Below are 26,173 nucleotides of genomic sequence, written 5' to 3' on the forward strand. Positions count from 1 at the left end.
AAAAGAAATGACACATCAAATGCCCCCTTTTATGTGAGCGCGCACACAGCCTGAAGCAGAAAGCCTGGGTTAACAGAGAAAGTTGATAACCACCTTTGTGATATCCATTATCTCTCACTGGGGTTTTGGGTTTTGTTAAGCCAGCTCGCTCAAAGAACTTACTTCGCAGCACGGCCCTCGGGATCCTTAAGTCAAAGTGATGTTTGGCCATTTCACACCCTAATACTGCCGTTGCCATTGTTTGTTGTCAGCAGCATTGTATCCAAACAAAACAAACACACTCAGGCTGCAGTCGAAGCATTTTCAGCTCTTATCTATGCGTAGTGCAGTCTGCTGCTTCTGACGTCCTGCTATTTTCCTGAAGTGGATAATGTAAGTGGAGTGCTTGAAACGGGTTCTCGTTCCATTGTCAGAGCAGCAAAAGCTTGCGGAAGCTTGTCATAGTTCATCAGTGGGTATAAGGTTTTATGTGGTCTGATTCACTCTGAAGTAAACTGCTTTTTATTCATGCGTGACTAAATGAATGAATGAATGAATAAAGAATACAATTCTTAATGTCACTCAGTTGAGGGCTTCAGGCACGCAAGCATCATTAAACAAATTGTTATTGATTGAAACATCGTGTAGAGGCTGTCTAGAATCTCATTTATCCAGGGAAGGAGAAGATTTCTGGACTTGTTTTTGGTCCTTGCCTTTCGCCTCTCATGCTAGAGGCTTCCTCAGTGCCTGCAGCTGGCGTGCAGCTCCAGGTATTCATTTAAGGCTACCAGCGAGTTATCGTTCACACAAAATTAATCACAAATAACTGTATGAATGAAGGCAAAACCGTGTGTTTGGAGCGTTGCCAGGACTGTTTCGTAATTTGCTGACAGGCGTTGTTGTAAATCACATTCCCTGTTTAGAGATGGTATTTCCACTTTAACACAGGTGGCTTTTTTCCTCTCCTCTCTCAAACCATGGCTGTCCAAACTGTGTACATTGCTGCTCTCAGTAGAGTGCCCCCAATCCTTTTGATGCAGGTGTTCACTGTATATAATTCTGTGCACCCTTTGCCGCATTAGGCTGCATATATAAAGTTGCTCAGGTTGTGTTTAAGTGTTTTATCCTCTAGGCGTGTGTCTCAGGAACTTCAGTGGGAGAAAAGCCTTTTAAGTTTCTCAAACACTCTAGCCACAAGCAGAATGACAATGTTGTTATGCCTGCTTTTTTCTTCTTTTTTTGATGTTGTTGTGTTGTTTTTCCATAAATCTCTTTGGCTTGATGTTCTTTGACTTAATGAAGGCCCAGATGGAATAGCCACAGGTTTTAAGTGCTTTCTTCAGACGTGTGTGCTCCTTTGTTCCCTGTGCCTCTCCAGTTCTAGGGAACTGTGGGAGTCCAAGCGTAGGTACTGGTCTGTGTGTGCAGGTTTCTGGTAAACAATAAAAAATATGAACTAAAATAAGCAATTTGTTTTACCTGACATCCTCCCCTGTGAACTTCATATTGCAGTCACAGTGAACTGATAATTCTGCAAAGGCTTCTTCTTAAGTTTAGATTTTGACCCAGGTCTCATCTGCACATCTGAATCAGTGGTGTGGTGTTGTTTCCCCCTGTTACTTTTCCCCTGTAGCGATTACAGTGACTGACATTAGTGAAGCCTTGGCATGGCCATGCTTTTATCTGTAGAAACTAATTTTTCATAGGTGGTTGTAAAGCAGAGTTCAAACAGATCTCATCGTGGATAACGAGCAGAAGCGTGTAGTTAACAAGCACAACCCGCCGCATAAGGAATACGCAACACTCCTTTGAGGACAGACACGCGATTTAAGAAAGGTGAAAGAAGTCTGTGTGATGTCAGATTGCTCCGATATGGGAATAGAGCACCTAAGGTCTGCCTGTATTTCAGTAATTTTCAGCAATTTTGAAGTCACCTAAAGTGAACTATAGCCTGCTGTGCACTACATGAGAAAAAAAAGAAGAAAAATCCGGCATGCTGGGGACATATTAGGGGAAGAGATAGAAGCATGCACAATATTGTGTCTTTCAAACCTTTTATACTAAAGTTTGTTAAGTGCTTTATCCACAGGTGAGACCATTAATCATTAAATAAATGCACTGTGTAAAATGTCTCTGCTAGCTTAACCACCAGTGTCTTGGAAAAGAAGTGAGCTTTGCAGGACACAGTGCTCCACTGCTCTGCAGTCTGAAGTTTCCACTAATAGAAACCTTTTTAATATTTGATGAGCTCTGGTTTGAAGACTTGCATATAGCTGACAGATGGGCCAAATGAATAGCTTTATTCAGCCTCTGGTCGTACTGATTTAGGCAGCACATTGTTAGACGTCCAGCACTGATCTTTCTATGCTCTTTTATAATCTCTGTCATATCTGCCAAGTACTGTAAAAGGGAATAAAAGTATATATTTCTGTCTTTGTGGTGCTCTTAATCAGCAGCTGAATCTTTACAAAACCGCCAACTGAGGTAATTTTGATTTATATTTCAGGAGCAAGGACCTCTACTTCAAATGTCGATGGCAAATGTTTTTGTTTATGAAGCAACAGGCTAGGCCAGAGGCTGTGGTTTGAGGAAGGCCTCATCGAGCTCCCAGGCCTGGCATATCTCTGATGACTTCGAATGAGGTTGACAACCAGAGAAAAAGCAGAGGGAGGGTGGGTCGCAGAAATGAGAACAAATGGATGTGTGGCACAAGTAGACATTTATAGACGTATGGCCGGAAGAGGAGTGTTTGGAGTTGTGGTCCAGCTCCTGAAATTCAGATAAATTATCTCACTATAAATTCGATATGGCAATAATAGCTCTTACTGAATCACTGGCGCCAATATTGATATGTCTATGTGCCTACTCTAAATGGATTTCCCTCGCCAATTGAAATCACTACTTAATGACTCCTTGTGGTGGTGCTTATTAAATGAATGAGGGTAAAGTGAACGGAAGTAACTGGTAAAAAAAAGAAAGATGAAGCTCAGCAGGGAAAATGGCGGAAACCAGGGAAAGAAAATGAAAGCTAATGAATTGAAATGGCGCGTTGTTAAATTTCACTACTAATGATGACGCAAACACATTGAGACCACGATGGACTGACTAAACATATCATTCCTGCTTTTTGCCTTCAGAGAGGTTCTCTTTTCTTTTTTACTGACAACAATTTAATAATGAATTGCAAATGATAACTTTCTACTGAGACGATTATCTACCACTTTCAGACATGGCATGCTGGTACTCAGTCGAGGTAAACATGGCGACATTTGGTCTCTAATGTCATTACTTCAGTGAAGATCAGTAAAGATAGTGACTTTTTCTATTTGTTGAAACTCTACCTTTATCTTTCCATTTGCTTGAAATGTCAGCGAGCACTCCTTGAACAGAAGCAGAAGAAGAAGAGGCAAGAGCCCCTGATGGTCCAGTCTAATGTGGATGGGCGATCACGGACCCGTCGGACCAAGCAAAGTGAGGAACAGGCTCCACTGGTGGAATCCTACCTCAGCAGCAACAGCAGCACTATCTACCATGGTAAAGCTTGCACTCCTCTCAGGCTGTGTTGATTCAGAAAGCTTAAACAGAGAATTAAAGAAAAACATCAGTTGAAGAAATAAAGAAGTCACACTGTTCGTTTAATAAGTCTTTCTTATTTATAAAGAGTATTTGTTCTTCCTGGCATCCCAATTAGAACTATAAACCAGACATGAAACCATTTTTTAAATGATTAGTGTTGCATAGCTGTAAAATTTACAGCTTTAAATAAGACATCATGTAGAAGGAATACAACACACTGCATCATCTACTGCAGTGCTGCAAATCAAACCACACAGGAGCAGAAACTGTGTTCCCTTTCAGTCGATTCGAAGTACAACACATGTAGTATGGGATATCACACCCCCGCAAGACTTGGATGAAGACCCCTTCTATTCAGTGCTTTAAGGCAGATGACTTGTGATGACATAGGTGCACGTGGGGCTGGACATATACACCGTGTCATCACAGTCACCCTTCATTTCTTACGTTCTTTACCTTGGCAAGAAAACCTCTGCTGAGTCGGGCTAGCTAGCTACTGCTAGTTAGCTCTGCTGTCTGTGGCTTGACGTTAGCATAACTGTGCCTGATTGTGTTAGCCTCCACTGCTCAGTTGGTGCATAGGCTGTCCACGGAGCACTAATTTAGAGTTTTCTTGTGCAGTAATTTTGGTTTGGATTTTGGTATGAGTAACCAAAACCAAAGCAAGTAAAGCAGAAATCTTCTGTTCATTACTGTCCCCAGGGGACAGTGGGGATTGTCCACGCTAGGAGATTGATTACTGAAACCAAAGCCTGTGCGTTTTGTCACCAAAAGCGCACGGGATTCCACCAGAGGAATAGCAACCTTATGGGCCCTTTATAAATGTGTTCCTGTGATTAATTTCTGTGCTGCAGCTAGTTGGTCCATCATCTGGTCTCTCTATCATTTGGACGTTACATCCCCTTCAGTCGCTCATTAAGCACTAAGGTGCTGATTGTCCGACTTGTCCTCTGATTGTTGTGTATTTATGTATGTACATATGTCCCATGCTGTGTGTGTTGTACTGAGTAAGCTAACTGAAAGAGAATGGGTAGATATGTTAAGAGGAACGAGCTACAACACAAGGTTGCCCCTTCCCTGGCTCAGTGAAGAGCAGCTATTAAACTGATGGTTGACCATGACGAATGCTTTCAGCCTCTCCGATCATCTAACTAGTGCCTGATTTTAAAACCAGAGGTGATCATTCTTTTGAGGTTGTAGCGCCCAAACTGTGGAACATCCTTCTGAAGTCAATCAGTTTGGCTGACTCTGTTATTTGTTTTAAGCGAATGCTGAAACTCATTTTTATAGGTTAGGGTTTCCTTTATCTGTTCCCCTTCATTTCATTCATGTACACGTATCATCATGTGCAGCTTTTATTCGAACTGTGAAGCACTTTGTAACTCTGTGTTTTGAAAAGTGCTATATAAATAAAGTTATTATGCCATACTTTATATGTTGTACCGAGTTACTCTCCTTCAGGGAACAGAAGTTATAGACATAACCATTTGTTATATCTGGGGCTGCTGAACTCTTCTTATTTACACACAAAGGCCAGGCAGAGCATTTATTTATTTATTTATTTATTTTTTGAGGGACAGTTTCTGGGATTAAGGCCAAAAACTGTCAGATTTTCTGTAGAGAGAAGAGAAAGATGTTCCTCTGCAACATTCTTATATTCTGATACAAAAAAGAGAATAATAAACCATACCAATGCTACGGGAAAATGAATAAAAACATTCTAGCCTTCATTCACAGTTAGCTCCACACTTTTTCTAAGCTGGAAACTCTGGACTGTAAACCTGCAGTGATTTTAGCTACAGATTTGCAGCCCAGTATTAGTCCCATTTTGAGTAAAAAATTGACCTTACAGTCACTTACCGTATTTGTCAAAAATTGAACATTTTTATTGCAATAGGTTGCTGTGAAAAAGTGTTTTCCACCTTCCTGATTTCTTATTCTATCGCATAGTTCTAGTGCACCACAAAAATGACCCAAAAACACATTGGCAAGTCCACCTCTGACTGACTGAAAAAAACAGATGAAGGTTTTTTCATGGCTTGAAAGTTGATTGGGATGCTTTGGAGTGACCTTAAACAGACCATTCATGATGTAAAATGCTCCGATGTGGCTCAGTTTAAACAATTCTGTAGAAAGGATTGCTTCAAATTCCTTCACAGTGATGTGAACAACTTGTTTTCAGTTATCACACATGCTTTGTTGCAGTTCTTGCTGCCAAGTGTGGCACAGCCAGTTATTAGTTTTAGGGGTCGAATAACTTTTTTTGCATTGGGTCAGGTAGGTTTGGATAGCATTTTTCCCCTCAATAAATTAAATCCTTATTTAAAAATTGCATTTTGTTTATATTTTAAAAAAAGAAATCTAAAAGGGGTAAATACTTTCGAATGGTATTGTGTATTACACTAGAACATAACGTAATGTTTAATGTGAAAGACATATTTATTATAACCCTGCATGTGCTTCAGTCATGTTCATTCCTGTGTTCAGTGCAAGAAGCTGAACAGGAAGAGGTGAAGGTGATGTCGGATCCACAGCCACCACGCTCAGCCAAAAAGGGCAAAGCATCAGCCAGTTCCACTCCACAGACAGGCAGTGAAAAGAAGGAGAGGAAGGGGAAACACAAAGGTCAGTGTGCTGGTTCAAATGGTTATTAAACTGTGTGAAAAATGGATAAACATACTGTTCTTGGGCTTTGCACATCCATTTTTAAAGACCAAATAATCAGCTTTTAGAAGCGGTTCCCTGTGTGAAAAAGAGAGGATCCGAAATCCTTACTATCCAGCAGCTTCAACAGTCTATCCAAGCTCTGTTTACCATCCTCAGATAAGGTTTCCCCACTGATTTTTTGAGCCACAGCTGGCAACAGCACAACTGAGTGAAACGCGGCTGCCCTCTTAGCCCCTGCCATGGTGCCAAAGTCGTCATAGCTCAGTGTCTGTGATGATTGATGACAGACTGACACACCACAAATGAAGACCTACATTAGAAGATTAAAAAAAAAATGTGTTTGAACTCCAGCTACATTGCTATCATTGTTTCCCTTATGCTTCCATGCCGTTCAACCTTCAGTGTGTTATTGCAGACTCAGCACAATGAAATATAATAGTTAAGGTGTTTGCCAAAAAAATACATAGCTTGATCAACAATATCTGACTTTGGAGACATTTGGCATCTGACATACTGCAATACAGCAGATGCTTGCCTTTGGAATGACTTTGTTCCAGGAAAGTGAATTGGATTCAACTGTGGTAAAAGATTATCCAGGCCAGCAGTGCCAAATTCACCACTGATTGATCTGTCTCACTTCTTCTTCTGTCTCATGCTCTGATTCGTTTAAAGCATAAGCAAAAATGATGCAGTCATTAGAAAATGAGCTCTAGGAAGATCAGAGGTTGTTCATTTTCAGTTTAGATAATGAAGATATGAAAATGCACCCTTTTACATACTTTTGAAAAAATAGGATTCTTGATTTTTACACGCATATCTCTCTCTCTCTCTCTATATATATATATATATACATATATATGAATATATACTCAGTAGAATGTACAGTCACATCAAAATGACGGCTTTGACAGGATGTTATGCAGCTATGTACACCCTTAAGGTGCTGCTAATCAAATGCATTTGATTAATTCATCATCAGCAAGTGTGAACATTTTTCTAAAAGCAGAATTTTCAGCAGTAAGTCTGGAGCTTCCGGATGTGTGTTAACATAATGCCACCGTCTTCCCTGAGTAGACTTCCTAGAAGTTTCACCCCAAGGCCAAACTGTGCTCTTCTGGGACAAAATAAAAAAAATGTTCAAGTTCATGACAGTACAATCAGAAAAAGTCTGAAAAAGCATGACTTGTTTGGAAGGGTTGCTAGGGGAAAGCAGAACATGACAACATGGCTTAAGTTTGCATCTGAAAAAATACTACAAGACAATAGAATGGAGCACTGTCCTTTGAACAGATGAGGTAAAGTGCAGATGTTTGGTTATACTGTACAGCATGATGTTTGGAGAAAAATGAATACGGTATATCGGCAAAAACACCTCATAACAACTGGCAGCAGTGGAGGGGAGATTTGGACACCTTGCGGTCATTTAGTTGAATTTCTGTGTATAAGGTTTTCTAGGGTCAAATGTGAGGTCATCTGTCCTGCAGCCAAAACTTACAAAATGGGTTCATGCAACAGAAGAAAAGAATTAAGGTGCTGCAGTGGTCCAGTCAAAGTCCAGACCACAACATGATTTAAATGCAGTGGTGGGACCTTAATAGAGCTGTAAATCTGAATGCTCTATGCAATATTTTCTTTTTTCTTTTCTTTTCTTTTCTTTTCTTTTCTTTTCTTTTCTTTTCTTTTCTTTTTTTTTCAATTTTTTTCGTAGGACAAGTGGAGAAGTGTCCTTTTTGCCTGAATGCACACTTTAGAAGTTGATTGAATATTGAAGACACAGAGCAAAACAATTACATAAAACAAAATGCCCAAAAGTGGAGAAATGGGAATGTTATCAGATTTACTCAGGCTAGTTGACTAAGTGATTAATGCACAAATTGTTGCTGAACAGCCTGCCCTCGTTGTACTTTGCAGTGGTTCATTTAGACTTGAATCTTACGACAGCATGAAATACTGATAGTGGGAAAGAAGTGAGTCATTCTGAAAGAGTTTGTTTTTCTTTTTTGGGATTTTGACTCAGCAGCGATCGATGGCCTGGCTTCCCAGCAGGATGACAGTCAGATCCAGATCCTGACAGTGGGTCACCCCACCTCAGAGGAGGCCGAGGCAGAGCCCGTGATGAGCTGCACTCAGTCTCAGAGTAAACAGGATCTTCGCGTGACCATGCTCAAAAAAGGTACTGACAGCGCTCAAGAAAGCTTCTGCCACTGCATCTGCAATAGCACAACCACAAGTCCTTATTTACACCCACGGCGTTCTGGTCTGCTGCCGCGCTGTGTTGGTGGGAGGATGAAAAACACTGACTCATGTTAAAAAACACAGAACTCCAAATAAATAGGCCATTTTAAAATCCAGCGTCTGAATGAAAAATAATATAATTATTCGTACTGTAAACACTCAGCACTATCACACATTAATTGTTCCATACATAATAAACACAAAAACTGTATAATCTATATTCGGTGAGCAGCAAAGGGAATTTTTTTGACTACGTTGTGAACTGTAATTTACAATCAAATGCACTGATGCAAAAGTGTAGTGGAGAGAGTTGTTATAGTGCACATGCTTTCTTGATCTATTATGATAGTTTTTCATCACAGTGTACTGGGGAGCAAATAGAGAGGGAGTTGAGTGATGAGGGTTAGAGTTCAGGTGCTTAATTGGGTTTAACTTTGCAAAATTAAAAGTAAATAAAAAGATTATTTTAAGTGGCAAAAATGTTGTTTTAGCCGTCCCAGCACGAACTCTACGCTTTCTTCTTTTAAGACATCACAATGCTTTAAGTAAGATACATTTTCAGCAAGTTTTATGTGCCAAAAACTACAAGAAAATCGCTCATTAAATGAGACTGTAATCAGTAAACACACACCAGATAAGCCACGTAAAATGCAGCCACAAGTGGATCAGTTTAAAGTCTGGTATTTAGCCACAGTATTGTTAGCACTAAATAAGTAACGTTATATACTATTATATTTTGTGTTATATTTTTGCTGGCTGCAGTACATTTGCAATGATAAATGTAGTCACTGTAGCATCAGAACTGAGTAGACGGCAGATAATATACAGACCTGTCATCACAGCGAATATAACCCGTTAGTACTCAGTTTAAATACATAAAAATTCCAAAAGGTCTGAAACCTGGATCAATATTGGTCTTTTTCTTTCTATCTATTTTTTCTATTTCTATTATGTGTTCCTGTTCGAGGCCTCGTTTTCCAATTTAATTTCTTTCTTTTGTTCTTTCTTCCTCTCGTTCCTTCTTTCCATCCTTCCTGTGAAGGTATATCGAGCAGCATGAATTTTGATGAAGAGGAGGATGATGATGATGAAATTAGCTCCAGTTCTTCACAGCTCAACAGCAACACAAGACCAGGCTCTGCCACAAGTAAAAAGTCAAGCAAGGTAAAATTAATTTCACAGCATGAATTTGTACTCTCTCCATGTCTTTTTGCGCAGCACCGAGCACCTTTTGACAGTAGCTAATAAAAAACAAAAATCTGCTATGTATTTTATCACCAGTTTGGACAGTTTCCCAGCTGAAAGTAGAGTTGCAGACAATTATAGCTTAATTTAAAACAAATTAAGTATTTCCCATATGCCAGGGGTCTCAAACTCCAGTCCTTCAGGGCTGATCTCCTGCAACTTTTCCTTTTGTCCCTGTTGTACCACACCTGAATACAATTAGTAGGTCATTAGCAAGACTCTATAGAACCTGACTGCACGCTGAGGTGGCAATTCAGCCATTTGATTCATGTTACAGCAGCTCAAGAGTGAATGAACATGGTGCAATAAAAGTACTTTTAGAAAACAGGTTTATTTTTTCCATGTTTTTCTAGGACCACACATTGTACTCTGCTTCTTACTAGTCTTGTGGATGCAGGTATGCTGTCATGTTTTTAGGGAGGACCCATACAACTTCAATTTGCTTGAGGAAGACTCAATAACAGAAATGTTAACCAGGTCAAGTGATTCCTTTAAACCTATGATTGTTCCTCAGTTGTTTTCTTACCTCAGTGAGCATTTTGCTGGATGCCCACTTGTAAGAAAGTAGCCAAAGTACAAAAATGTCTTTGTTTATAGATATAGCGTGGTGCAAAAGTCTTGAGCCACCCTTCATTTTTTGTAGTCTTTGCTTCCAAGAAGCCAGAGTTTCTAGTTTTTTGTTTTTAACGTGGTATTGGGCCATAGTACCTTAGCCTTTCAGCTTTTCTTTGGGTATTAACTGCTTTTTGCTAATTTTCTGTAGAGTCCTTGTACCTGACCATTATCAGAGCCCTTTTTTTCTTTTTTGCTGAGCCATTTAAGTCTGACCTATGAATCATTCAAGCATAAAACTCAAGGGATTAACCAGTGTTGTATTCACACATAAAAGACAACTTAGCAAAGATCCAATTCTGAAATGTCATGTCTTTAAGAAATAGGGGGGGGAAAACAGAAAAGGCATGTCACAGGACAGAGATACAACTCCGTCATGTTTTGGACCGGCATTTCAGCCAGTGGTGTTGGGGGTCTAGTCAAAACTGAACGGTAGCATCAGATGTTGATCCACTATGTAATACCATTTGGAAAGTGTCTGATTGGCAATGACTTCCTTTTTCAGTACAAACACTCTGCAAATGCAGTAAAAGTATAACTAAGTAGAAAAGCACAGAATGTAACACACAGTTATGGACTTCCCAGCCTTTGCTGTCTCTTTCCCCTTTTGATAACATAATTTCTCTTTGCTCTTCTTTCCACTCTAATTTTTTCCCTTCAGTCATTTCAATGTTCTGTCTCTGCTCCAGGTCCTTATTTTAGACACAGTGTGCTCATTCTTAATCCCAGTGGACAATTTGATTTTCAGACTCATTACTCTGCTTTAATGCTCAGCGGTCCACCATTTCACGAGGGCTCTTGCCATGTTTGATCCTACAGGAGGTGGCCTCAGCACCCACTCCACCAGTCAGTGAACCTGCCATTGATGTTGATGACCTTGAGGAGTTTTCTCTGCGCCCAGCACCGCAGGGGGTCAGAGTGAAGTGCAGAATCACCAGGGACAAAAAGGGCATGGACAGAGGCATGTATCCAACCTACTATCTCCACTTGGAGAGAGAGGATGGCAAGAAGGTGAGACGAGTCTTCAAGGTTTAAAAACATATTACACAAGATATCTGTCAGGGAATATTTTTACAGTAAGTTGTTAACATTTGTGGTATCAAACCACGTTGATTGTCTGTAGGTGTTTGACAATATGGTTTGGTTTGGTAACAGGTGTTCCTGTTAGCTGGGAGAAAGAGGAAAAAGAGTAAAACATCAAATTACCTCATCTCCATTGATCCAACTGATCTGTCTCGAGGTGGAGAGAGTTTTATTGGCAAACTGAGGTAAGTCCTCAGTGGCTTTGTTATATTAAACACTTTAGCAGCCTACATTAGGAATTACATATGGCATTGGCAGTGTTAATCTATATGGCACATTTCATTGTATAGAAAGCCAATGTGCTTAACACAGAAGAAAGAAATGCATTAAAAAAGGTACAATACCTTAAGGCAGTGAAAATAGCAAAATAAAACGGACAGCTATTGAGTGTAGGTCTGTGTGAACAAAAAGGTTTTGAGTCTGTTTCTGAATGTTTGCACGGATATAACTGATCTCAGGTAAGCAGGCAGCTTGTTCCAAAGAACAGGACCACAGTAACCGGACGCTCCCTCAGCATACTTGCATCTGAACATTTAAAAGATCTGGACCTGAAGACCTGAGAGGACTGACTGGGTTATAAACAGTGAGCAAGTCAGAGGAGAGGATGTACTCAAGGGACCAAACTACTAAGAGCTTTATGAACTAATAAAAAGCTTTTAAAGGTAATTCTGTATTGCACTGGCAGTCTATGAAATGACTTCAATACTGCAATAATATGTTCAAATTCCTGCATACCTGTGAGGACTCTGTTGCTGCATTTTAATATGATGAGAGTCGGTCTACTGATTATTTGTGAGAGTCCTGCAAATGGAGAAGCCACAATAATCTAAACTAATTTATATGAAAGCATGGACAAATTTTACTTTGAGATAAGAATTTTCTAACTTTTCTATCATTAGAAAAGCAGTTCTTACTAACCTTATTGATGTTTTTATCAAACCTGAGATCACTGTCCAAAATGATGCCAAGGTTTCTGATAAATATGAATACATTTTTTTGATGATGATGGGTACAACTATGTATCACCTGTGTAAGAATTTCAAGATAATATTATGATTCTTTATGATAGTACCAAGAAAGAGCTTGTAAAGGTTCAAGTGTCTCGAGGGCTCAAGGACGGATCCTTGAGGAAATTTTAGTTGTGTAGATCTAAAACTCATTCAGCCTTTAAATTAAAATGTCACAATCAACAGTGTCAAAAGCAGCAGTGAGATCAAGCACAAGTAAAACTGCAACTCTCTGTGAGTCACTGTTTATCTGCAGGTCATTGATGACTTTAGCAGGAGCTGTTTCTATGATTAGATCTGAACCCTGATTGGTACTTATCATAAATGCTGTGATTTGAAAGGTATTCATCCGGTTGTTTGTAAACATTTTTTTTTCCAAATATTTTGAGGAATGAAAGATTAGAAATGCCTCTATAATTATTCATTACCAATGACTCTAAGTTGTTCTTGTTGAGTAGCAGTGTGATTACAGCACATCTCAGAGAAACAGGGAAAACTTCAGTCTGGAGAGAACTATTGATAATATCATTTGTAAAACAATGAGACACAGATTTGAAGAGTTTGTTGGGGATGTTGTCAAGTAAAGAAGTGCAAGACTTTAACTGATGAATAATTTCTTCCAGATCAGAATACATAATCTGAGTAATTATTCTAAGTGTTAGATTTCTTATTTAACTTTTGTGCTGGCATTACTATTTCTCATTTAATGTAATAGTATTTAAAACAAAACAAAACAAAACGTGATTGACATAATCATTAGAAACAGCTTCAAGGCTCCATGGAAGCCCCTCTAGGGTTTAATCAAATATGGGCCTGTGCAACCTTTTAGTCTTTGGACCACTGGCCGATGTACCGCTCAAAGCTTTGCAATCACTGTCCTGCTTGAATGATGGCGGTCTAAATTGGAACGAACAGTGACCTTTTATCAGTCCTTGGCCTAAATGAGATATCTAAATGAGACGCCTAAACATGTGGCTTCTAAGAACAATTTCTAAATGGCACCACCTACACCACACAAGTAGGTGTCAAGTCAAAGTTGTTTAAAATACCCTGGACGAGTATAACCGAGTAATGCAAATGTTGCTCTCCAATATTAGATAAATGGTTATTTCATAGCTGGAATTGAGTATAGTTGGCCAAATTTTCCTGCAGATTCAGTTTTTATTGCCATTTACTGGTGTGCGGTGCATTAATGGCTATTAAGAACTAATGACTGACAGTCTAAAAAGTGTAAGAACTAATTAATGATTGATTGAACAGCATAATACATCAAACATCAGCGCTACAGTACAGCGAGATATGTTTTCTAATTTCTCATTTTATAGAAAAAGGTTGCTCAGCGAAAAGTGAGTGCAAAATATGAAAGTAAATGTGGTATAAGAAAAAAAGATCGAGTGGGGTAGGGAGGGAGAAGGTGGGATGAAATTAAGCAAAGCTGCTCTCGCTGGGAATCGAGTCAAGGATGTTGTATGTTGTAATTTGTCAACTTTTCGGCCAGTGTTCACCTCATGTAAGAATTCACTTAAAGACAGAGCACTAGCCACTTGCCTTGTCTGTCAGGATTTAGATTGGACCACCCACCTGCCAAAATCCAGTCTATCAATCACTGCTGAGCCATAAGCCAACAAGGACGAACTCGAGTGGAACACAACAATTATATTTAAAGGGGCATGAAGTCAAAAGCATGCAGTGATTTGCAAACACTGTACTCTGTTTTATTTCCCTTTCAGTTTGTATCCATAGGCAGTATGTAGACGGCTCTGGAAAAATCACTCCACTTACGATTTTATCTGTGAACTCGGCGAACACTTTCTTGACGATTTTATGATCTCATTGGCTAGCTTAAGTCTTACTGAATGCAACATGATTCATTTTGTAAGGTGTGGTTTCAGTTAAAACTAAATGAGATGATGAAGGGAGTTATACTCCAGGGAGAGCACAAAAACACAGGTTTGACACCAGTGACAATTAGTTGTTGCAAAGTAGCTCAGTTCATATTTCAAAACTCAAGCGTCAAAGTATATGATCTGTTTTCATTATGTAATGAAACCTGGATACCTGTTATTTCTAGTTATTTGTTTTTTATATATTTAGCAGGGATAGCGCATGTTAATGGACCAAAAATATAACATGTAAACATACCAGATTATAGCAAAGCTGCTAATTTATGCCGGTGTTTTGTTTTAAACAGTCATTACATTCCTTAATGTGTTGTGTTTTGTTTGCAGATCAAACCTCATGGGAACTAAGTTCACTGTATATGACAACGGTCTGAACCCTATGAAGAGCACCACCAGCCTCGAAGCTAGCAACTTGCGTCAAGAGCTAGCAGCCATTTGCTATGTGAGTTCATCGAAATGACTTTTTTTTTGGACAATACTTGGGTTTTCACATTGCTGAAAGGATACAGCATTATTATTATTTTGATTTTGTTAGACATATGTTGTAGTACTACTTATTTAAAATAATGTATTTTTCCAGTAACCTGTTTAAAACTGCAGAAATGGAAAAAAGTTGCAGCAGAATTGTGAATGGAGCAGCTCTGTCCTCCCTGTCCTAAGCCCTGGCAGCAGACAAGCACTGTGCATGACACATGACAGTACAATGTGCTGCAAAAATTCAGATGCAGTGCTTAAAATTGAGATGTGGCCATGTCTCCCTTGAAAAAAAGCTGCTAATCTCATGGTTAAATAAAGGTTAACTAAATGAAATACATTTTAAAAAGTTTGCCAGGTTATGGCTTGAAAATAGCCAAAAAAAAAGGAAATAACATGGACGTCATCCTCCGATGGCAGTGAGCAAAAAGACAAATATTAGCTAAAGCTAAGGCTTTGAAAAGTACAGCTTTATATAACTGCATCCAGAATTAACATTCAGTAATCCACCTTAGGATAACATTTCTTTAAGAAAGGGCATTGAGAGGTGATCTGTTTATCTTTTTTAATTCTTTTTTTTTAAATTTAGGAAACCAATGTCTTAGGATTTAAAGGGCCTCGAAAAATGAGTGTCATCATTCCTGGAATGAACATGGACCATGAGAGAGTGTCTATTCGGCCACGAAATGTATGTGTTGCCCAATTTCTCAGTAGTCGCAGCTGCTCTGACCAGTTCAGCCTCTTCTAATACTTATTTAATCGATCCGATACATATGGTGTCCATGTCCAAGGCTTTTCTATTCTTCTTCATTACAGGATCATGAGTCACTGCTGGCCAGGTGGCAGAACAAGAACACAGAGAGCGTGATTGAACTTCACAACAAGACGCCTGTGTGGAACGATGACACACAGTCCTACGTGCTCAACTTCCACGGCAGAGTCACTCAGGCTTCCGTTAAGAATTTCCAAATTATTCACGACAATGACCGTAAGCTTTCGTTCACACATAATATTTCCTAATATTTAACAAAGGCTAAAGACAAAGGTCTGTTCCTGTTTTATAATCTTGTTTTACCCAGTGACCGTTTGAGACAGCCACATAAGCTGATACTGTGGATGCTATTAAATTAGACAGTATTGTTTTTAAATGTTACATATAGGTACTTGTCAGACAGATTTAGAAAATAACTTTATAAATATAACAAATATAACATTTCTTCATGTTTTTGCCTCCTTACACGGAATTGTAATAAACGCCCCTCATTTCTTACATCTTGCAAGTAAAAATGGAAAATGTGTGCAGTTAATGACTAAAAAATGTGCAAATTTGCATGGAAAAACAAGATATAAGCAAAAGTAGAGTCTTTATAATTTGTATTTTGGATATTTCTTATGACCACCTGTGTTCTTTAACACAGCCGGAAGTCTTTTTGGCAAGCTTTCTTGTAATTTCAGGAGTGTTCAGGAATAGTTCTCCAGGTTTCTTGAAGGACTCTCAAAGCTCTTCTTTGAATGTTGGCTGCCTTTTGTTCTGTTGAGATGATCCCACACTGCTTCACTTGCTGGCATAAAATGCAATTTTTTGCTGTGTTATATTTGGCTTTTTTCATAGTTCCAAAGGAAGAAACAAAAACTGGATCGAAATTGAGTGAAAAATCAGCCAAAGGAAAACTACAAAAAGTTTGTAGAACTGTTGCTGAGGGGCAGATTATTTTACACTATACTTTACATCATACAGTTTATTTTGTCAGTTATGCGTATTAATATTGCCATAAAGAAATAGGTACTTATGAGTTTTGTGAAGAAGCACAGTAAAAAGGGGAAATGTTTCAAATCAGCTCAGACATAATCTGTTTCCCACTTGTTTTTCCCTCTGCAGCTGACTATATTGTGATGCAGTTTGGCCGTGTGGCAGAAGATGTGTTCACCATGGACTATAACTACCCAATGTGTGCCCTGCAAGCCTTTGCCATTGCCCTCTCCAGCTTTGACAGCAAGTTAGCTTGTGAATAGACTCCAGCCTGAAGTTCAGTGGATAACTACTCCTCCTGTTGTCTCAACAAGGGCTGCTTATGTATCACTGGGACTGATTTGAGATCACCAGTTACCTTGGAAGTCCCATGTATCCTGAAATGCTTTATGGGACTTAAATTATGTGTACGTATGTGTGTGGGGGTGGGGTGGGACCTCAGGATGGTGTTTGTCAGTGGAAGAAAACAAGCACAAAGAGTAATCCACTTTCCAAATCAGATTCATTTGTTTTGATAACTATAGTCATTTTGTACTGCAATGGCATTATAAATATGTTTCTTTATGTAGTAGTTCTAGTAATTTAACATTTCTTTATCTGTAAACTATAACTAACCGTTATGCATCAGTAAGTTTAAAAAAAGTTGACTGGGTTATGTAAACTACCAACACAAAGTCATACGCTTCCTCGAGCATGGATACTGCTAATATACTTACTGAATTAATAATAACATGCACGCCACAATGTATTTATTTTATTGACATATTTATTACCTGCTCATTTTATGTTCTCTGCTGTCATTTGCAACAAATTCTGCTGTAATCGCTCCACGGAACTGCAAGCACATTAAATGTCATGATAGGAAGATCACTTGTATCCACAGTGAAAACAAAAAAAAATTAGAGGTATGAAAAGGGGAAAGGCATGTTACACAGTGCTGTGTTTCATATACAATATTGTGTCACAGTGTCATATACGTGAATGTATAGGATGATGGTGCACTTTACTTTGAAGTCTGTGGTGGATGAGCTATAGCTGTACATACTTTATTGTGCCTTTGAAGACTAATTCCAGTGTTACACCTTGGCCGTAAAATGAGCTGAGCTTGAATTGGTCTTTGCGTTTTTTGCTTTCCTCACATACACCGAGAGGATTTCTCTGTAGCTACTTAGAATTTTTTTTTTCTTTAATGAAAGTTCATTTCGACTGAAAAACAATGCCTGGGGTTGCACAACATTCAGAAGATAATATTCCAAAGTGTGCATCTAGATTTTAACTTAAAATTATATTTAGGGTCCAGAACATGTTGCACTAAATAGATGGCTATTTATTTACATAATACTGTAAATCAGGCAGCAGATATATAGCAGATATCTGAGGTACTCGGGCCTAAGTGTCACAGTCCTGGCTCAGTGTTCTTAGACTTCACTTATTTTGAAAGTCTTGTTTCCATGTCTGTTGTATTTAGGTTTACATTTTCCTGTGGCATCATTATGTTTATTCTAGTCAGCTGTTTCCTCACGTGTCCCCACTTCCCCTCATCACCTCATGTGCGTATTTAAGTCTTTTGTCTGTTCGTTGTCAGGTCGTCTGCCTATGTTCCCCCATGTTAGTCTTAGTCAAAGTTATAGTCTTAGCTGTCGAGTTGAGTTTTTTCTTTATTTATGTTTATGTAGTCCTCCTCTCGCTTTTGATTCTTGTATCAGCCCAAATAAAGGCTGGCCTTTTGTTTAACTTTAGTTCAGTTCTCTCACGTCCGCTTTTTGGGTCCATACCTTAAACACACCGGCTGCCCGGCCATGACACTAAGGTTTTGCTGGTATCTTCTGGTCTCTGCTTGGAAAATGTACCGAACAGAAATTGACTTACTGCCAACAGACATACTCGTACAATGTGAAACTACCATAGCTTCGATGCATCTTCCATCTTTTGCTTTATGTATTAAATTAGCTCTGTGCTTCACTGAGATGGAGTATGATACATTCCTCATCCGACTGGCAGTAAGTTTCTATATCACGTAGTTTATTGCTGTTCATATTTTTACTCAAACTATTATTCCTCTTGCTCCTTATGGGGCAGTATCCTTTCTCAAATATATGACGGTATTTTGTATTTTACAACCATTAAAAAAAAAAATGCTGAATGGAGGTGACGAACAATCTCCACTATTGTTACTGTGGGTTCTGAGCAAATCTTTATCAAATGTGCTATTCTTGTACTCAACTGTGTTCTAACTATTTCAATTTTCTATTTTAAAATTGTTGATACTCTTGCTGTAAAGTCTGCTTTTCATACATGTGTCCAAGAGCCAGAGGTTCTGTCACTTTGTTTTTAGTGCTGTCATTGTAACGTACAGTAAATGGTGTACAATTTACTGTGGTGGTACACAGTCCTTTGTTCATGAAAAAAAGAAATAAAATGACATGAAAATACTCCAAAATATGCTTTCTGTTTCCTCAAGAATCCAGATGTTTCAGAAGTTGGTACAGCGATCACAGAACATGGTCACGTGTCTTTACTACAGAAAAGAAATAAACACTGTTACAGTACTTTACTTTTCTGGTTACAAATCCAGGTGTGTGATAAAGCTCACGCGTAAGTTCAAGACGGAAGGTCTGCATTCATTCATCTTTCTGCTTCCTCAGCTTCCTCAGGTGTTTGACTGCTATTCATTACATCACTTCCACCTTCCCGTACCGTAAAACGTTGTCGTCCAATCATCTTTCTGCTTGTTGTCTTCAGCATACCTTAAGTCGCACTGCTCATCTTTCATTAATTTTGCTGTAAAGGGCCATCAGAGTCTAATCGCCAAATAGAATAACTGAATTGTGTATATCAATAAATCATGTTGAGTTTCTTCTAATGATCTCGCTTTTATTCTAATCAACCTGGATTAGATACTCTAACCAGAAAACCTCTGAGTACACACCAAATATTTCATTGTAAATGAGTAAAAACATTAAAACCCCCAAATACTTGCTGAGATTTCCTGCAATATTGTCTTTTGAAGTTTATGTTAACAAAGTTGTTTTAAGAAAAAATCCCCAAATTTAGCATTTTTACTGATGGAACTAAAAAGTAGAGTGACCCAAATATGCATAAACAGGTGCAGTCAGTACAAATAAAACATCGTAAAATGACTGAATCTTGTATCATGTACTCAATCTTTGTGTACTTTGCTCTCTTTTTTCCCTCATTACCAACAGGTCACGGCAGCTGGCTGCCCCTTTTCGAGCCTGGCTCTGCCTGTAATTATGTCTGTAGCATCATTCAGCATGACTGGTTTGGTGGTGCGTCAGTGATGGTCTGGGGAGGCATATCCATGGAGGGACGGACAGACCTCTACAGACTAGGTAACGACACCCTGACTGCTGTTAGTATCGGGATGACATCCTTGGACCCACTGTCATCATGTGCGTCTCCATGTTTGTCATTAAGCACATTCTCATTCTGGAAATATATCTACATGCAGTGGAAACTAAACACACACTTAGACAGAAAGCTTCACACCGTGTGAAACAAAATGTTTCAGGTGCCAAGATCAAGATTTAATTGACATCAGTGTCTGGAGACTTGCCCTTCAGTTCTTTAAATTAAAGGCTTTTCACACCCACACAGATGATTAAATTAACCTGACTGACTGAACATTTGGGCGAGCACTGTTATACAGATCTCCGCTGACCTAAAAAGTGGTTTAATCAGGCAAAGAAGTGAAAACAGCTGTGAGGGTGAACACCGTGGATGTGGACGGCTTTTAAAATTATAACAGGTTAACACTTTGAGTGTAGCGTTTATCATATTGCAAATGTACTGAATAGGTTTTAAAAGAAGAAACCGTGAAATTCTGAATGAAAAAGTACCATTATCCCCTTTAAATGTTTCATAGGGGTGTAATTGTTCTGGAAATGTGAATGTAAATAGAAAACAAAATGCATTACAGTCATCTGAGGTGCTTGTGGTAAAAGGAAACTTTTATTTGTACAAAAGTATCACTTAAGAACATCACTGCATGCCTCTGTTTAGTTTGGATTTTATGGTTTAAACATATAAGAGCGTAATACTAACACAAGTCTGAGTTCACTGTCTGTTTTCAAATGCATTTCGGAAGCAGGAAACGTCCTTATGTCTCCCTCCTGTTCCTCATCCTCAGGCCGCTCACCCTGACTTCCTTGGGTGTGTCTGCATGGATTCGACCCTCTCCCTCCACATTTGCTGACATTAAAAAATTCCCTTCTATATCCTCCTCTGCTTCCTCCTCTGGGTTTGAACTGCCATCACAGCTGAACTGCAGGCTCTCTGCCTCCATCACTGGGTCATCTTCATCAGCTTCCTCCTCTTCTTCCACTTCTGTGTCCTCGTCCTCCTCCTCCATCTGATCTTCCTTGTCCTCTTCCCCATCCTCGTAAGTGTCCTCTTTAGGGTAGTGGAAGACATCCTTGTGTTCGCTGAAGCTGATTTGCTTCTTCCCGCTATTGTTACACTGCAGCTCTTTCTTCACCTCCAAACCAATTCTTGTCGTCGTTCTTTCAGGACCAGGCTGGGATGATGGAGGACGGAGCAACTGCCTTATCTCTGCCTCCTCCTCATCATCCTCTTCCTCGTCTATGTCTTCCTCTACTCCCATATCTTCTTCTATTCCCTCCTCTTCTTCCTCTTCATCTTCATCCTCATCATCTTGTGCTTCTGTGTCCTCCTCCTCCTCCTCCTCATCTTCTTCATCTTCATCTTCCTCTTCCTCTTCCTCTCGCACTATGGAGAGTTTCCTTGCCATAACCTCTTCCTCCTCTTGCTCCATCCTCTCTGCTAGGGCCTCAGCGGTGGGCTGTGTGGGGGGTTCCTCTAGTTTAACTGTCTTAAACCCACGTCTGGGGCAGGGTTCATCATACTCTGGGTAGGTCTCCTCTGGGTAACCTGCATTGGTGTTCAAAGAGACTTCATCAGATTTTTATTGTGAGGATTTGATAGAGATTTAATTTGATCTCAAATTTAAAATGCACTTCATTTCACGGCTGTAACAAATTGAGCAAATGCAAACTGTGTAAAAAATGTGAATTCGACATTTCAGATGCACCTTCCCAGTCTGCACCGTATGGGACCTCCTCGGCCTCCATCTCTGGGGAGGCTCCCTCCAATCGGCTCTCTTGAATCAGCTGTGTGATCTGTCTCAGCTGCCTGAGTAATTTCTCCTCTTTCTTCGAGGTGGTGGTTTTACTCCTCCTTCGTCTACCACTAGAGAGCAGCACAGAGTGAGGTAAAGTAGCCCTGCCTGAGTACATCACTCTATACCCGATTAATGAACTGTTTTTTTTTTAAAGTTACATTCTTATTACGTTCAGTTACACATCCCTACAGTGCATACAGATTTCTGCTTTTATTTTCTGCTTTTAATTATTTTGTCCAAAAACGACAAACGTATCTGACGACTACAGCTTCTTTATTTATCTTTACTTAGGTAATTCATCACAGTTTATTTGGTGCTGTGGTGCTACTGGAAGTAAAACACAAGTTGATAAAAATAAATGAATAAATAAGTCTCACCTCCCAGAACTATTGTTCCTCTTGGACACAATCCTCTCCATCATCTCTTCCGTTTGGAGCAGTCTCTCCTGCAGCCTGGCAAGCTCATCAGCAGTGACTACACAATTTACACAGGACAACATCGTTTTGATGTTAAAATATAATGCACTAAACTCAATGCACACTTGTACACGTCAAAAAACGTACCCCCCTCAATCTTAAAATGGCCTATAGTTTAAATTCCTTTCACTATAGCATCTTTTGTACCTTTGGTGTGGTAAATTGTATTCATGTCAGCTTGTTAAAGGTATCAGAAAAAAGTGTTGGAAGTTACATGAGAAGAAAATGATTTTACATTTCTCGTAGTACTTACTTATTGTGTTCTTCCTGGTTCCCACGATTACTGCAGAGTTCTTTCCTGGTTTATTAACCTTCCCCCTACATGTCAGCTGTGAACATAAACATGATTATGATTAGATTAATTGAGTATACAGTTACATTTATCATACTATAGCTCTGCATGAAGTTAATAACAAATAGTATATAGAAGCTGTAGAAATTAAAATTACCTTATGTATAATATAAAGGATGTAAAGAAGGATCCCAAAGCCATATAAGGGTATCACTTGAGCCATCAGGTTGTACTTTTTGCCTCGTCTGATGCCTTTTACTTTTGCCATTGCCTCCAAACTGTGTGTCATTGAAAATGAAGGGTCCACGTCCCACTGTTCTGGGTCTTCTGGCACTGACAGCTTGTGCATGGCGGGAGGGTAGAACCCAGGTCCAACTGCAAAAATAGTCTTTCATTCAATTAATAAGAATCATTAACCTCCTAGGACCTGGCGTCCACATATGTGCACATCACATTTTGGGTTATCTAGACCAAAATAACACATTTTGCTCTAGAAGGGCCTGATATACACTTACAAGGACATTAAACTGCCACTGTTCTATCTAAATTTAAAACGAATGTCCTCATATGTGGATCTCATTTTTCTCAGAAACAAAAATCAGGTAGAAAAATAAATAAATCTGGTAATTCTTTGTTTTTAAATTCATCAGGTCCCAATCGACCCAAGAGAAATTAAAAATGCATGCCATGAAAGAGTTTGGGTCTTAGGAGGTTAAAGCAAATTTCCCCAAAAAACATATCACGGGGAATGTATCCTCAGCCATTAAACTTTTAGTATCTTTAATTAGATTTTACTTAACGATTATTTAAATGCTATCATTCTCTGGATTCATTTGATAACATTTATCCATAAAATGTGTCTTTTTTCATAGTTAAGCTTTGTTCTTTGTTTTCTTTAGTGATCAGATGAAGCAGCCAGAACATTTCAGTGTCACTAACCACATTGTATATGTATGTGCATATTTGCTTGTACATTATATGCTATATACTCTTACTTGTCTTACAATTCTTTTTTAAAATGTTTTCTTTCTACCTCTGTTCAGCACTTTGGCCGACACTTGATGTCTTTTAAATGTGCTATATAAATAAAGATGACTTGACTTGACTTGTTTTATAATGATAATGTCTAATGCCTCTTAGATTGGCCCCTAACTGTGCATGGACCCATGGACACATTCCTAGGATGCCCACTGGATGATCCAGCCCAGTTGGGAACAATTTTTCCTCTATATTAACTTATTATTCATAAAAGAGATACAATTTGTAAAGAATGAAGTGAAGAGATTCATGGGGATCAGATCAATATTTGCGAACAATGTCAAAAACATAAGAAGGTCAAAGCAGTCAGGAAAGCCCTGGGTAAAATGAAATGCCTACATTTGGGTTTGTTTTTATTTATAGTTATTGCTTTTTCAGAAGCCTATTTCGAGAATTTTGACACTCCTCTGTGCAGGAACACAGACCTGCTGATGCTTATGCTCAACATGTTTCAGCATTTATGTAAAATCAAGCTCGATGCTGCTCCCATGTGGCAGTTAACTAGCACTACAAGTGGAAGATGCGACTGGGACGCTGGTTAAAATCGGCCTGCGGAAAAAACATTGCATAGTGAGAAGGTACACACACACACACATCTGGTTGCAAGAGGATGAGGATGTTAGCATGCTCTGGTCTCACCTGTCAGAGGTGAAAACTGGCCACAACACACTGAAAAACTACCAAACAGCTAAATGTTTACGTCCCTTAACACTGGGCACATTTAAATGTGGCTTTAAAGAAGAGAGAGGGTCTCTGTTTTGTTTGGAGTAATAAGGTAAGAAACTGTGTGGAAAGTTTGCAGCTTTATATTCGTGTGCTAGCACAGACTGTACTGTTTTATACAGTCAGTGGTTGCTAGCAGGCATAAATTGGCTCAGTTACAGCAGTTATGCGAAACACAGCACAGAGAGTAGTCTGGAAAACTGCCATATCAATATCTGCCTGGGAACATTTTGAAATATTTAGTCTCCTTGGGTTGTTTGTTGGCCAGCATTGGTTACTGTTTGGGTAAATTTTGTAACCACCCATTGCTGCTTTTAGCTGAAGACATTCAGTGAACCTAAAGCAAGTTGTAGTTATTAGGCTGTGAAAATGCGTAAGAAAAAAAGAAAAGCAAAGCAAATTGTGCCCTAATGTCTAAAACCAAATCACTAACCACATTCCTTGTTCTCTAAATGGCTCATTCCTCATATAAATAATATCTAAGAATAACGTGCAATCCACAGTAGCTTTCTATTTTTGACTGTAGTATGTTCATATTTCATATAAGGTCACCAATTTTCCGCTTATTAGATTAGAAAATTCCAGTTGTTTATGGTCTAGTGTCAAATCACTACCAGTTTATATCTGATAAGATGCCCCTGCTGTGATGACTGATCCGTTTTGACAGCACCTCTGGGTGTGTGCTCGTGACTGTGTGAAACTGATATCAGGCTAAAGTCAAATAACAAATAAGTCACATACTGTGTTTCTTGTGAATGTTTTTTAACTGCTTCAACGAGAAGTTTTGAAACGGTGCAGTCTGTTAGAGTCAACGCACACCTGTGTCTGTAAACACAGCAGCTCATGCTTAACATGATATGAAATGTACAAAAACACATCACTAGTTTCAGATTTAGATAAATGGTCAAACTGATTCAAATGCATTTTAACAACCAAATTATTTGTTCTTTAAAATATGGTGAATGCAGTTCTTTTTTTAAACTCACTGTACAGTGTAAGATTTCAGCAAACTTGTGTGGACTATGAAGGATAGGGCCTCTGTGCCTGGCATGGTCTGTACTGAGAAACAGCTGGCATTAACAACAGCAGCACTGACACAAAAAACACTGGAGATGGAGCAGGATGGGGATGGATGATGATCTGATAAGCCATCTTACCCTCAGGCTGCCCCATCTCCTGTTTCGCTCTGGGCAAAAGCATCCTGGGCAGAAAGAGAGAAACGCAGAGAACAGAGCATGATATAAGAGTAACCTTCTGGCAAGTTGTTATCGACATTTTGTTCCAGAAAATGACAGCAACGCGTTAATTTCACTTGAACGGGAAAGCTGGTATCCACAGATGTTATTGCTCATCTGGTGATGCTGCTGCCCAGATTAGACCAGATTAGAGCAGCTGCATTCAAGTGCTGTTTGAAAAAGTGAGCAGCAGATGGGTTGAAATTCTCCAGAGACTGAATACAACCCCCCTATTATTATTATTATTGTTCTCATTAATGTTAATATTGTTATTATTGTTATTGTTGACTATATATGAGTATCTTCACCTACAGCGTTCAAACAGAGGCCCAGATCTCATAAACTGCCAGACTGGAACATCATCTAGGTTTTGGATCTGCATGCTACTAAACTAGTAACAAAAAATACCCGATTTAAGGTAAGAAAATACAGTATGTCATTGCTTATTGTTGGTGGTAATTGAGGAATAGTAGGAAACTACAGTTCCAATACCCAAGAAGTCAAATCAGAATGATTTCACAACAGAACATAGAAAACATATCAAATGTTTAAAGTGAGGCATTTTAGTATTTCATGACAAATATGAGCTCAGTTTTGAAATAATTTAATAGCAGCAAAACATCTTGAAAAAGTTGGGAAAGGGAGAAATGAAAGGTTGGAAATGTAAGTGGTGCTAAAAAATAAACTGCAGGAGGAACATTTTACAACCAGTTATGTTC

The 26,173-nt window shown here is 39.0% G+C and overlaps 2 protein-coding genes across 2 annotated transcripts in view; one reads left to right on the forward strand and one right to left on the reverse strand.

The window, feature by feature from the left end:
* Positions 1–18,954, forward strand: part of tub (TUB bipartite transcription factor) — a 30,652-nt gene extending 11,698 nt beyond the window's left edge. Inside the window, exons 3-12 of the mRNA XM_039610356.1 lie at positions 3,351–3,513; positions 6,043–6,180; positions 8,240–8,395; positions 9,500–9,621; positions 11,134–11,325; positions 11,470–11,582; positions 14,633–14,747; positions 15,369–15,467; positions 15,596–15,767; positions 16,659–18,954. Coding sequence (XP_039466290.1) covers positions 3,351–3,513; positions 6,043–6,180; positions 8,240–8,395; positions 9,500–9,621; positions 11,134–11,325; positions 11,470–11,582; positions 14,633–14,747; positions 15,369–15,467; positions 15,596–15,767; positions 16,659–16,792 — 1,404 coding nt within the window. The 3' untranslated portion in view covers positions 16,793–18,954. The remainder of the gene's footprint in view (positions 1–3,350; positions 3,514–6,042; positions 6,181–8,239; positions 8,396–9,499; positions 9,622–11,133; positions 11,326–11,469; positions 11,583–14,632; positions 14,748–15,368; positions 15,468–15,595; positions 15,768–16,658) is intronic.
* Positions 18,955–19,871: 917 nt separating this feature from the next.
* ric3a (RIC3 acetylcholine receptor chaperone a) lies at positions 19,872–25,393 on the reverse strand. The gene is made up of 7 exons (XM_039613464.1): positions 25,377–25,393; positions 22,616–22,833; positions 22,420–22,495; positions 22,068–22,164; positions 21,601–21,758; positions 20,962–21,440; positions 19,872–19,991 (listed from the first exon to the last, which is right to left on the reverse strand). Exons 1-7 carry the CDS (start codon positions 25,390–25,392, stop codon positions 19,872–19,874), a joined length of 1,164 nt encoding a protein of 387 aa, XP_039469398.1. The 5' UTR covers position 25,393.
* Positions 25,394–26,173: the final 780 nt, after the last annotated feature.

Source organism: Oreochromis aureus, linkage group 1, assembly GCF_013358895.1.
Source record: "Oreochromis aureus strain Israel breed Guangdong linkage group 1, ZZ_aureus, whole genome shotgun sequence".
Taxonomy (NCBI): Eukaryota; Metazoa; Chordata; class Actinopteri; order Cichliformes; family Cichlidae; genus Oreochromis; species Oreochromis aureus.

What these genes read in the sequence shown, in the direction of transcription:
- ric3a (XM_039613464.1), bottom strand. An exon ending in AACCAGGAAGAACACAATAA is followed by an intron (nt 22,165 to 22,419) that starts GTAAGTACTACG and finishes TAAATTGTGTAG; the next exon opens with TCACTGCTGATGAGCTTGCC. An exon ending in ATACGGTGCAGACTGGGAAG is followed by an intron (nt 21,441 to 21,600) that starts GTGCATCTGAAA and finishes ACACCAATGCAG; the next exon opens with GTTACCCAGAGGAGACCTAC.